The sequence below is a fragment of the Atractosteus spatula genome, chromosome 14 (assembly GCF_055471065.1).
Source record: "Atractosteus spatula isolate fAtrSpa1 chromosome 14, fAtrSpa1.hap1, whole genome shotgun sequence".
Lineage (NCBI taxonomy): Eukaryota > Metazoa > Chordata > Actinopteri > Semionotiformes > Lepisosteidae > Atractosteus > Atractosteus spatula.
Window position 1 is genome coordinate 34,432,624 of NC_142719.1, and position 12,543 is coordinate 34,445,166.

Genomic DNA, 12,543 nt, shown 5'->3' on the forward strand with positions numbered 1-12,543 from the left:
ATCTCATTCCTTGAATGGTCTGGAGCAGAACCTATGCCACCCAGCCTCTCACTGTAGGAAAGAAAACTAGGAGGCTAGCTCCTGCTCTGGCAAAGGAAGCGAGAAAATGGATGGTAATGTGTTCCATCAGTTGGAAAATCTAATAAAGTAACACCTATCTACGGAAAGCTCATTTACAGAGAGGGTCCTCTTAAATGACCACTTAATATGGGCCTTGGTTGACTCAGGGAGTGCGACGTGTCTTGTACCCCCTCCATAGCTAGCATGCATGGTGATCAAAAAGTCATCCCTTCACTAAGCAGCTGTGGTTCCGGGTTTACACTATTTTCTCTTTCTCAGTTCTCCCTGATATTGCATTTAACAGGCACTTTGATTTAGGATGCCCTACCAAACAAGGGAGGAAACGTGGACGTACCGAAATGACAATCGAGGACCACCATAGCGGATAACCCCAAGTACAACAAAACAATCATCTCAACCTAGAAGGGGAATCTGTGCTGTTCAAGAGTGGATAAGAAAAGGGGTAACCACACAGAATCTAACTCTGAATCTACTTTATGATTCTTTTGTTTTGGCAGATCTGGGACTTCTCAATCCACTGAACCAGCCTTGACACCCGGGTGATGGAACTGATAACCAAACAGTTTTAACGAGATACACTGTAAGATCCCACCTTCTGTGTAGGGGTGTAGGGGTAAAAAGAACACCTGTCATGGGACACAAAAGATTACCTTCCTGTACCAACTGAATGTCCCAAATAAGGAGAGGCACTTAGTGCCGCAGAAAAATTGTTATTTTTTTATAACTTACACACTTGCACTTATTAGGTAGTTATTTAGGGGTTGATAAAGCACAAGACAGAATTTTAAAAAGGTTCTTCTGGCTGGAGATTTATGCTGACATATTCTGTCAGAATTGCCCTGACTCTCAGCTAAGCTGCCCAAGCCCAGTTTTGTGCCTCGTTCCAACCTTTATCTATTATAGAAGAACCCCTTTTGCATATAGCCATGAATCTCATGGGACCATGACTTGACTAAGGGCTATTGGGAGATCCCTCTGTGAAAGAGGCTAAACCCAAACTTCCTTTTCCACACCCACCAGTCTTTTCCATTACAAAGTCCTGCCCTTTGATCTCAGCCACATTTCAACGGATAATGGATTGCCTACTTCGACCTCCTGTATGCCTCTGCCTACTTGGACAACCTGGTAATCTTCAGTGAGGCCTGGGAATCTATTACACTACCTAGCCATGTTTTCATTACTTGCTGATGCCAGCTTACACGTCAACCCGCCAAAAAGTATTTGGGTTATATTGTGGGAGGTGGACAGGTGAGACCCCGATCAATTAGGTCAAGGAGATAGAGTAGGACAAGCCTTGTTATCTGTTCTATGTTCTACATCTTCTTCTCTCTAATCCTTCATCAACATTAGGTCCTTGGCTCATATTATTGTGTGTGGTGAATCCATATGTACTGTATTTTCAAGCAATAGCTACATTTCCAGAGAGAAATCAGGTGCACCTATTCTCTACAATTATATTGAACTATGTGTAGATATTTAATAACAAAGTAATGCCATTTCTAATTAAGAATAAAGTTAAATAAAACGAAACTGAAACACTACAGAAGTATCTAATTTCATTTTCCTTTGAACAGCATAGCAGGCAGGAAGACTTTTCAGATGCAGACCAATTTTGTGCTAACTGAGTTGATCAGCTTTAACACTTGGGAACTATTCAAGGTGTGTTCTTTTACACAGGTGGTGTAAAGCCTCTTAATAAAGTTTTTCAGCCTTAGGACAAAGCTTTGATGTATAAATGACTTTTCTTCTACTACTGTGTTCCCAATCCTGGAGGATGGAAAACTCTTTGAAGTTCTTCCTTGGTGCTTGATAGTGTGTGTGATAAGTTGCAACTGCTCCAAGATTTTTGAAATATGTATATTTCTACCATTTAAATGTATAGAGTAGTAAGAGAAAACTGTCCAATGCTTGAGATGGAATAAAGCAGCAGATTGTAGTTAAAAATATAAACCCTAGTGCAGGCTGGCAACAGGCTTACATGGTCAGATTGAGCAGGATAGCATGAGCACAGTGTGCACAGTTCAGGGTCGAAATCCAAAGTGGGCAGGTTCAAGGCCATGTAGACACAGAAGTGCAGCAACATGGGAAATCCACAATCAGAATTGAGAACACAAGCAGAGTTCATAAACTAAAAACACAGCATAAAGCAGAAATTGAGAATCCAATAAACGCAGTCAGGTCAAAGTGAGGATCAGGAATCCCATAAGAAACCCAGTGAGACTCAGGACTCAGCAAAAAAATTACCAAAGCTAGGATCTTCACAAACTATACTAGAATCCATGGCACTCCCAGATCAGAGATTAAATAACCTGATATCATGATTCTCATCCTTCCTCCAGAGGGCACTCCGACCCTTTTGTGTTAGTTTCATTATCACATTCACCTGCCCCTTGTTCCATCCTTTATTTTAGCCCGGTGGTCTGGAAGCTCAGGGCTCTGCATTGGAATACGGATGCCTGGAGGCCCGCCTAGCATCAGGTCATCCTACGTCCGCGGCATGAGGGCTTAGGGTTCCAAACGGCGTCCAGACCAGCTGACTCCGGGACTTGGAGCGTGTGGCCTTGTCATTCGGTTTTTAATTTTCATGTTCCTGTCCCTGATCCCGTTCCTGCTTTTAATCATGTGTCTTGGATGGATCTCCCAGCACTTGGACCCTGGACTGCACCCTAGTTTCCCGTTTTGGACTTCCCTTGTTTGGACTTGTTCGCCTGCGCTCCCCCATGCACCTGGATCACTGTCGGCACCGCCCCCTGTTCGCCATCTCTTCCATTCCTATCCATGTTTTCCCCATAGCCCTTTTCTAGTCACTTCCGGATTTTACCATCTAAACTACGCACTACACGGGAGTCGGGACCGGCTCCCGTGACACCTGAACCACATGAGTTGGACATGGTCATAATTTAGCAGGCGTACCAGGTGGTACAGGTTTCCCATCAGATAGGCATCCATGGCAATCAGCACTGAGAGACAGGTGAGTGGATATGTGGCTGGCTGGCTCCCATGTCGATGCTAGTTCACTCCAGTGAGCTCCAGCAGGAGCAAACACGACAAAAAATCTTACAAATTATTATTTGGGACCAAACAATTATGTATGAGTCGAACTAATTTCATATTTCCATTTTATTTTCAGATTGCAGTAATAACAGAATATTTTCTTTACAGTTACATTTTTGAAAAGTCTGGAATAATATATTAAATGCTACATGACATTTTATTCTGATCACCACTGTTAACTGCAATACATTTAGTATTTTTGAACACTGGAACAACAGAAGGCAAGAAGAGAGTGGATTCTATCTGTATTCCTGTAGACTGTATTGGCTTACAGAGGATGAACTCCCCAATAAACAGAAGGCCTTGAATTCCACTCCCCTATAAAGGTAAGCCAAATAAGCCAAATCTTTAGGTCTTTGGGGAAAATCAGAGATTCTAGTAACTAGTCATGGAGACACAATGAAGACACAAAAGCTGTTATCAAATGCAGTATGCTGGAGCAGTGAGGCAGCAGTGCTACTTTTACATGGTACCATTATTTTTCAATTTTCTGTGCTGAAACTAAAATAAAATTTAAACATTTTTTGAATTAATTAAAAACTGTTGGCCAGTACCTACATTTGTACCTCAACATTGAAATAGATTTTTAGCTTGTAGTGTCATTTATTATCCATTTGTCTGGATTTGATCTATTTTATTACAACTGTGGATCAGAGGTACAAGATATTCTGAAATGCAAAAGTGTACATGAAAAATCTACAGATCTGGTAGCATAAATACAAAACCAACATCATGTAGGAGTTTGATTTTAAATAATTTTAACATCAACAGTAACTTGATTTTAGGCCTAAGCAAACAGAACAAAAGTTACATTCCACAGAACAATCCATTAGGTTAGTTTATTGAACATTAAAACTCATGTTAAATATTAGCCAGGAAAGCGCCAGATTTTGTTAATTAGAATATATCACGTTATGAGACAGAACTGGTGATGAATTTGTTTGTCTGGCAATGCCAGTCTTCTGAATGTGAATCTGAGCATAAATTACATCAGAGCTGTCTTGGGTCTTCACTTCTGTATCAGTATGTTTTTCTTCCCCTAAAAAGCATTAGAAATGATTAAGATTATTCCATGACTGTGGGAAACTTTCCACACTAAATTGTACGTACTACATAATATTGTTACATATTTGATATACAGCTCAGAAGCTGAAAATGCTCTTTGATTAATATACTTTGCTTTGTAACGATATGATACAATTAGCCCATGCTGTGGCTTTCAGTACTGTATACTGAATTTGATGCTTTGAAGGTCCACACTTGCCTTGGTCAGACAGATCCTTGTTGAGCTGCAGCGATTTGAATCCGGAACTGTTCTCTCCAAGGAACCGTTTCTTTCGATTCAAGGTATTACTCATTTCAACATATTCTTCCTCTATTGGTAAAAACAAAACCAGATAAAATGGTTCCTATTTGTGGACTACAGGAAGTAAGACAAAAGGGGTATTATTAGCACTGAATCACTTTCTTTTTTCTTTTTTTCTTTTCAGATGTTTCTGGATAGCTTAAATTGCTTTCACCTCTTATTCTCACAGCAAACTAAATGTCATCCCTTAACATCTCAGGAGATCATGATCACATCATAATCCTTAGCCGTTCCTGTGTCTGTGATGGCTTGTAAGGACATGTAATAGTAGCCATAACATGAATAACATGTAAGATCACCTGGAAATGTCATAAGATTCAGCAGGTCCAATCCAATCCATGAGTAAACATTCTCTCGAGGCAACAATATGTGTGCCGTATACATTGCAGTGTATTAGTGACTTTAAAGGAATTGTAAAGGAAACAATAACATTCCACGAAGGCAACTCACGCTTAATAATAAAGTAATATTAAGTCAATATATACAGTAATACTGTGTTTTTTACCTTATATTATTGATGTTAATTTGCCAGATGGACAAATGGCAATTTATTTGTCTGCCATTCTTGGAGTTGTTGTTTAATATTGAGAACAAAAATAAAAACATACTGTTCCATTGGTATTACTTCACAACTCCATGGTGATAATGATTCATCAGAAGTGTATCCTCACTTCTGTGTATCCTTGGAACAGTATTGCATTGTACAGTACAATGTTATATCTCAGTTTATTAAGCAAGTGAGACTTTAATCATTGGTACTTTTAGTATGTCTCAGTAGGTTTTGTCGAGGATGCAGCAAAACACTGCATAAAGACTTTGATACAGTACGTGTGGTGGTCTGGGTGGTTGAATGCTATTAAACATTTTTTTAGCATTTCCGAGGCCAGTTTACGGCTCTTAGGTTGAACTTTTGCTTTGTTCAATTTGTTGAGTAGAAGTGCATATTCTTATAATAGCTTGTGCTGTAAGTGTAATAGCACAGGGGCGGTGCTTGCCTTGGTGTGGTGTCTTTCCCTCAGGTGCTACTTCAGCAGATGAAAAGCTGTGCTGCTCTGATATTCTACTTCTTTCTGCCATATTCTGTAAGCCCATGTCAACATATACATCTTCTAAAAAAGAAAAAAGGCATGCTTTTCTGTACATATATTTCTCATATTATCTCTACTGATAGAGACTGATATTTGGTAAATGACCTTCACAATAGAAAGAGAAAAGATTATTAGTCCATGGTTATGCTGCATTGCTGGTGTGGCTGATTTTTAGCATTCAATGCTGACCAGAGCTAATCTCTGACCAAAACAGATCTCTGTCATGCATCTGAGTAGTTTTGTCCAACTTTATTATTGTTAGATACACACAACTATACAGTAACTGCCCATGGAATGAGCTGCATATTTCTGAGGACTTTAAAAGCTCAAATGTTCTTGCAAAAAGGAAATAAGGATGATAAGAATAATTTATATTTACAGTATACCCACTAAGGAAACAATTGGATGGGGCTAATTGGTGGTTTAAACGGTAAAAAAGCTCTTGTAACCCTATGATGTTGAAATTGTATTGTACTGAACTGATATTAGCTGAGAATTCACTGAGCTCCAGTAATGTCATTCATACCTGCAGACTTTGTCAGACTGAACTATATTAAACTTCATATACAACGTATGGTATATACTGTACATTAAACATAGTTCTGTTCATTTCATTTAAGGATCACTATTAAAAGAAAAGAGTCAATTTTTTGAGACCAGAAAAAAGTTGATATGAGAAGCAATTGCATTTATGAAAAGGGTAAAGAATAAAAAACAGTGATATATAAATGCAATAGTCTTGATATTTATAATAGCATCAAGAGATTAAAGTATTAATTCCTAATTATTTAGTCATGTCAATAGACAGAAGGTGGTGACCTCTTTGATTCTTTCAAGCAATTTTCCACTAAAACTTTGGATTTCTGTGAACTATAGACAGATGAAGTAATATTCACCCATATTAATAAGCACAGATAAAAACTTACAAGAAATCTGCATTTATCATAAAATATTGTTTGGATAAACTTGCCTTTTATGGGTGTTTCTATTGATGCCAATGATGGGAAAGACGTACATTTTCCATTCCCCTTACTTTCTTTGTCAGCTACATTGTATTGCCCTTTTTTAATATAAGAAAAGAACATGAACAATAAAACATTTAAACAATTATAATAATACAATTCTAAAATGTATCATAAATAATGCTGAATGAATACATTTTTTTAAATTTCACATTGATTAAAAGGTGCAATTACAGGAAAAATGATGTTTTGTGCTTTGAAAGATTTAATTAAAAATACTCCTTTTAATGTGTTTCTATTTACAATGAACTTGTAACACTTTAGAATACTTGTAAACCATGTGTTTTGCATGAATGATATATTAGGATTTACGAAGGATAATGAGCAACAATGACAAATGAATTTATTAACTTTCCTTAGTGAAAACTAACACAAACCCATCATATAACACTAATAAGTAATTTATTAAACATTCACCAGCGCTCAACAAACCCTATTCTCAGTAAAAAAGTAGTCATTCTTTCTCCTATTCTGAAGTGTTACCATTAATTTTTACTTTCTTTTTCCTACCTTTTTTTGGTCTTTTTTTTACTTTACTGGTTATAAGGAGGATCCCCAAAAACACCAAAGCTGTGATGAGAGTTCCACTTAGGCAGAATAAGATTGTGAGAAGACCTGGTTTATTCAAGAAAGAGATAATCAATGTTAACATTAATAGTGCACAAACACAAGTAACAGAAACAAAATACAAGGGTTATTTGAACCTCGGCAAACAACATTTTTGTAGTTTTGTAATTCTTTTCAAGCTGTAGTGATAAGCATTCTCTTCTTCTTGTTGCATACAATGTTTGCATACAGTATGTGTGCATATTTATTTATTATATGGTGCACATTTTGTTCTTTAATTTTATGAGCATACACCAACATTAACACAATAGGTTCCTGGACCTGCACATTTTACAGTCTAAATCTCCAGGAATTGTATGCTTTTTTAATGTCTTATTGACTTGACCATGTTATGTTTCACAGCAGTGTAATATGAGTATTGATATTTCATGTCTATTGCTTCATCTAATGGAAAAATAGTTTCATTTAACATTTCATTTTAATGTTAAAGTTTACTTGAAACAAAAAATCAATGATAGAATTCTAGGAAGATTCAAATGTCATAAATAACATAAGGCAATGGCTTTTTCATTAGGACAATTTACAGTAGGATTCAGAACCTGTTGATGTTGAAAAGCAAGAAGGCTTCAGGGGAGCACTTGTCTGTCTGCTGATGTTGTTCTCCGCAGTGCAGGAAAGCTCCTCAGAGACATTTTTGATTGCAATAAGAACACTATGTCCATCATCAGTGGTTCCAAGGCTGCTATTGAGTGGGGCCCCATTTGAACTCCACTGAAAAGAAATATTATCTCCTTTCTGCACTGTGCACGCCAGTCTTACTGTTCCTTCATCTTGACAGGACGCTTGTATAACTGGCTGCGAGACAGGATCTGCAATTGAATTCAGTAATTGGAAGATATTACACAAGTAGTTGATATTAAACTCAAAGGTGCATATTTTATAAAATATGCAAAATAGTTTCAATGTCATGCTGTGTTAAGAGGCAAACGTAGTTGATATTAAACCCCAAACTGCATATTTTCATAAAATATCAAAAAGCATCAGTACAATACACTATACAATTATATTTACCTATGTAAAAAAATTCAGATTGTTTTATTTTCCTTATCTTCAGTCTAGTGTATAATAGTGTATAATATTGTTGTTTATTTTAATTTTCCAGAGGAATTAAATAAATTAAGGAATCTCATGTATTAATTTTAATGCAGTGCAAACCCTGTTAACATTAAAACGGGTTCAGAGACTTTTCATTTCCAATGAACTACATTAAAAAAAGACTCACCTTGTACCTCTAGCCTGACACTGCCCTTGAAAATATTTTTTCCTTCTTTATTAAATACCTCTAGGATGTAAGATCCACTGTCCTCTTTCAGAGGTTTGTCCAGTCTCAGGGTGCTGTTGGGAAATACTGTTGTTCTATGTTTGTACAGATCATGTAAGATAATATTACCAGGTTGTAATTTTGCCACTCTAATGTCTTTAAATTTCCATACCAAATCGTTTATGTTGGATGATGGTGTTTCTGGTATGAAAAGAGACACAAACTCTCCGTGGTTTCTGGTTACTATCACATACTCTTCTTTTGCTCCACTGGTGACTGAAAACAAAAATAGTATACCATTAAATAATCATATGAGCCATATTTTACAGTCAACATTTATAGAAGGCATAAAAATAGGACACTACTTCATGCACAGTTAAAAAAACAAAATAAGAAGAAGCGTCTTGAGGAGAAGAGCAACAGTAAACCAATAGTAAAATAAGAATACAAGCATACATCAGTCATGTTTATCACCTTATGCAAGGATTTATGTGAGAAGTGAATCATTAGAAGTTGATAATGGCTTTCAACAATATGTGGTGTTTCACTTTTGATTAAGAGAAGCACAGCATAAGCATTCTTCCATTTAAAAATATGCTACTATTAAGTTGCATAACCAAATGTTCCTTAAAATGGTACATGGTACATGGTACCATTTTATTAGAAAGTAAATGATTCTGTGCACTTAAAACACTATGCTGTACATCCCAGTTCACCTTTTTCATTTATTTTTCCAAACATTACAGAAGTTCAATGTTAAATACATACTTTTCTGATGATACTGCTTCCTGTTTTTGCCTCTAAGTACTAGCTTATTAGGTCCAAGGTAATAATTTATGAAACTGTCTAATTTCATGACATTGTGTATATATTTATTTGCATTCTTCATTTTTAAATGTCATACTGTGTTAAGAGGTAATAGTTGATATTAAACTCAAGGTTATTTTCATAAAATAGGCAAAATATTTTTCAATGCCATGGTGTGTTAATAGGCAAAAGTAGTTGAGAGTAAATCCAAAACTGCATATTGTCATCAAATATCAAAAAGCATCAGTACAAAGCACTGTACAATTATATTTACTTATTTCAAAATGTCAGATTGATTTAATTTTGAAACACAGAAGAAAAACTTACAGTATGCAGTCTGAAGAAATCTCAAATATAGGAGCAAATTAAGCAGACTTGCATTAAGGAGATACATTCCAAAGTCAATTGTGTGCAAATAACCACACGCTGACCACGAGATACTCAAAGTAACAAAAAAGACATTGCTAGGGGCTTTTATTCTGGGACTGACAACAGGAGTAGGAAAAAGGTCAGTTATTACTCATCACACATCATTACTTAAAAGTTCTGGATCTAAAACAGGAATAAGGTGTTTCTCTGTAGTGTTTTTAGTAAACTTGTGCAACTGCACATCAGAGCCCTTCAAATTAATGCAGTATCTTTTTATTTCTGTTTTTTAATGTTCTGTATTAACCAATTTCCAGCCTCCTGGTGTTAACTGCCTGAAAAAATTCAACACAGAAATGCTCTCAAAACAAATGATAAAGCATACTGTAGTATATTGTGGTAAACCACCATCCCTATTTACAATCTGTTAATAGCAAGGACTCTTTTGCAAAAACCCCACACAAAAAAGACAGGGAGAAATGGGAAGTTAAACTGCAGTTATTAATACCATTGGGTTTCCATGCATTACACTGTAATACAGAAGCATCATTATTTTATGAATAATTGATTTGCTGGTGAAGTTAATTTAAGTATTTCCCATTTAAAAATTCAAAATGACAAACAGATTGCTTGTGATAATACCCTGAAATAACTATGTAGCTACAGTACAGTATGTACTATGTGTTGTAAATAAGTGAAAGATTGGAAAAAAGAAGAAAGTATCAAAAAATCATTTGAATGAGATTTTCACTAAAAAAAATGAAAGATTATAAAACCTGTTTCTTTCCAAGCACATGAAGGTTTGAAGGGATCACTTGTCTCGCTGCTGACATTGTTCTCTGCAGTACAGGTAAATTCGTCAGAGTTATTTTTTATCACTGCTAGAATTCCACCTCCATCATTCCTGGGAGTGAGCACGTTTTCAAGTGGGGTTCCATTTACACTCCACTTGTAAGAAACATTATCTCCCTTCTCCACCACACACATCAGTTTGACCAGCTCTTCATCTTGACAGGATGAGTTCACAATAGGTTGAGAGACTGACTCTGAAAATAAATCAAAAACTTTAAAACACAACTCCTGAACTGGTTATATAATGTAGAATACTCTGAGCAATATGTATATTTTTCATTTTACTCATTTAAAAAATGTTTCCAAATTATTTAAATCATATAACTGGAAAATTAGAAATTTTGTTATGAAAACTACAACTGTTGTTGCAGCAGCAACCAAGTCTAAAATCTGATCAAATATAGGCATATTGATATAAATTTTATCCGTTGATATATACGGTATGAGACTTAAATCATGCACTATAAGTTATCTTAAAGGCCAATGTAACATTCTTTCCTGTAATAATTTTTTTTTAATTATCTATATACATTCTAATCATTGACACATTCTCTGAGGATTTTCATTAAAAATTAATCAATAGCATACTTTAATAAAAGGACTTACCTTGTACATCAAGCCAGATGTAACCCTTGAACACATTTTCCCCTTCATCATAAACATCCAGGGTATAAGTTCCACTGTCATTTTTGATAGGCTTATCTAACCTCAGGGTTCCATTAGAGAACAGAGTTGTTCTGTTTTTGTATAAATCATGTAAAGATGAGATGCCATTTTGGAACTCTGCCACTTTAAAGTCTTTAGTTTTCCATTCTAAATCCTTAATGTTGGTCAGTGGCATGTCTGGTAGGAAAAGATACACAAATTCTCCAATATTTCTGGTTGCCATTATATGTTCCTTCTTAGCTCCACTAGTGCCTAAAAAACATATATTCCATAAAATGAATAAAAGCATGGTATCGTCATTTTATTTTGAACGTGGGCAATGCAAAATGTTCTGTGTGACAGAAATATGCATCTGGTCAAAGAAAGACAAACAGGAAAGTGAAAGTTAAGACAACACCAAGATAATTAAACACAGGCACATATTCTTTGTAAGTTACGTACAGTAATCTCTGTCTTTGTTGATGTTAAACAGAAATGCATTGAGGTTGACCAGGCTGATGTAAAGAAAGAGATATTTATATTTGAGACAAAAATACTAAAAATACTAAAAAAGGTAACACTCCCTTCAAAGGTACTCATTTCACTCATACAGTTTTCCAAGAGTTGAAATGCACAGTTCAATATGTGTTCAGAGTTGATGGTTTAGGTCTCCATGCATTATTTAGAATATTTTCATTTAAAATTGAAAAAGAGATTTTTATTTCTTGTTTTGAAATTGAATTTAGAAATTAATTAATTTATGGATTTGGTGTATGACTTTTTGTCACCAAGAGCAATTCATTTCTAATATTGTGGTATCAAATTTCAATATAATATTATCAAATCTCAGCAAACTTCATAATGCTTTAATACACTGCAGTCCTTAGAGCTAATGTAAAAACTAAGTTTTCCTATAGAATCAAAAAGCCAGTGTTTGTTGTTATGCAGGTCTAGAAAATATTTTTAATTTAGCAAGCTACTTCTCTTTGTTTATTATATACAAGAAACAGAAAACTTACAGTTGGCGAGGTGAAGAAATGTCACACAGAGCCACACATTCAACAGACATGCATTAAGGAGAATCATGTCAATGCTCAGTGCAAGCTAATGAACTCGGGCTGAGCATGGATTTACTCTCTGAAACAATTAAGGTCATATTGGCCTGTTTTTTTTTCTTTTGACCAACCACAGAAGATGAAAACAGTTCGGTTAGGAGGCATCACTTCTCCAAATTCTGTTGCTCTAAAATAGGAATACGGTATTTCCTACTCAATTCTTTAGCTAACATGTACAGCAGGTTTCTGGTAAAACTGTTACAATCTGTTCACGTTCGTCTTGTCACCTTTTATAAAGACCATTGTCTACCTTCTTGAC

At 35.6% G+C, this 12,543-nt stretch overlaps 1 protein-coding gene across 1 annotated transcript; it reads right to left on the bottom strand.

Annotated features, from left to right (window-relative positions):
- Window positions 1-3,185: 3,185 nt before the first annotated feature.
- LOC148821172 (cell adhesion molecule CEACAM1-like) lies at window positions 3,186-12,259 on the bottom strand. Its single transcript, XM_088932689.1, has 10 exons — window positions 12,189-12,259; window positions 11,131-11,442; window positions 10,449-10,718; window positions 8,461-8,775; window positions 7,778-8,047; window positions 7,122-7,226; window positions 6,560-6,649; window positions 5,497-5,610; window positions 4,400-4,510; window positions 3,186-4,174 (listed from the first exon to the last, which is right to left on the bottom strand). The coding sequence occupies exons 1-10, from the start codon at window positions 12,253-12,255 to the stop codon at window positions 4,029-4,031; spliced, it is 1,800 nt and encodes a 599-aa protein (XP_088788815.1). The 5' UTR covers window positions 12,256-12,259; the 3' UTR covers window positions 3,186-4,028.
- Between the last annotated feature and the right edge of the window lie 284 nt (window positions 12,260-12,543).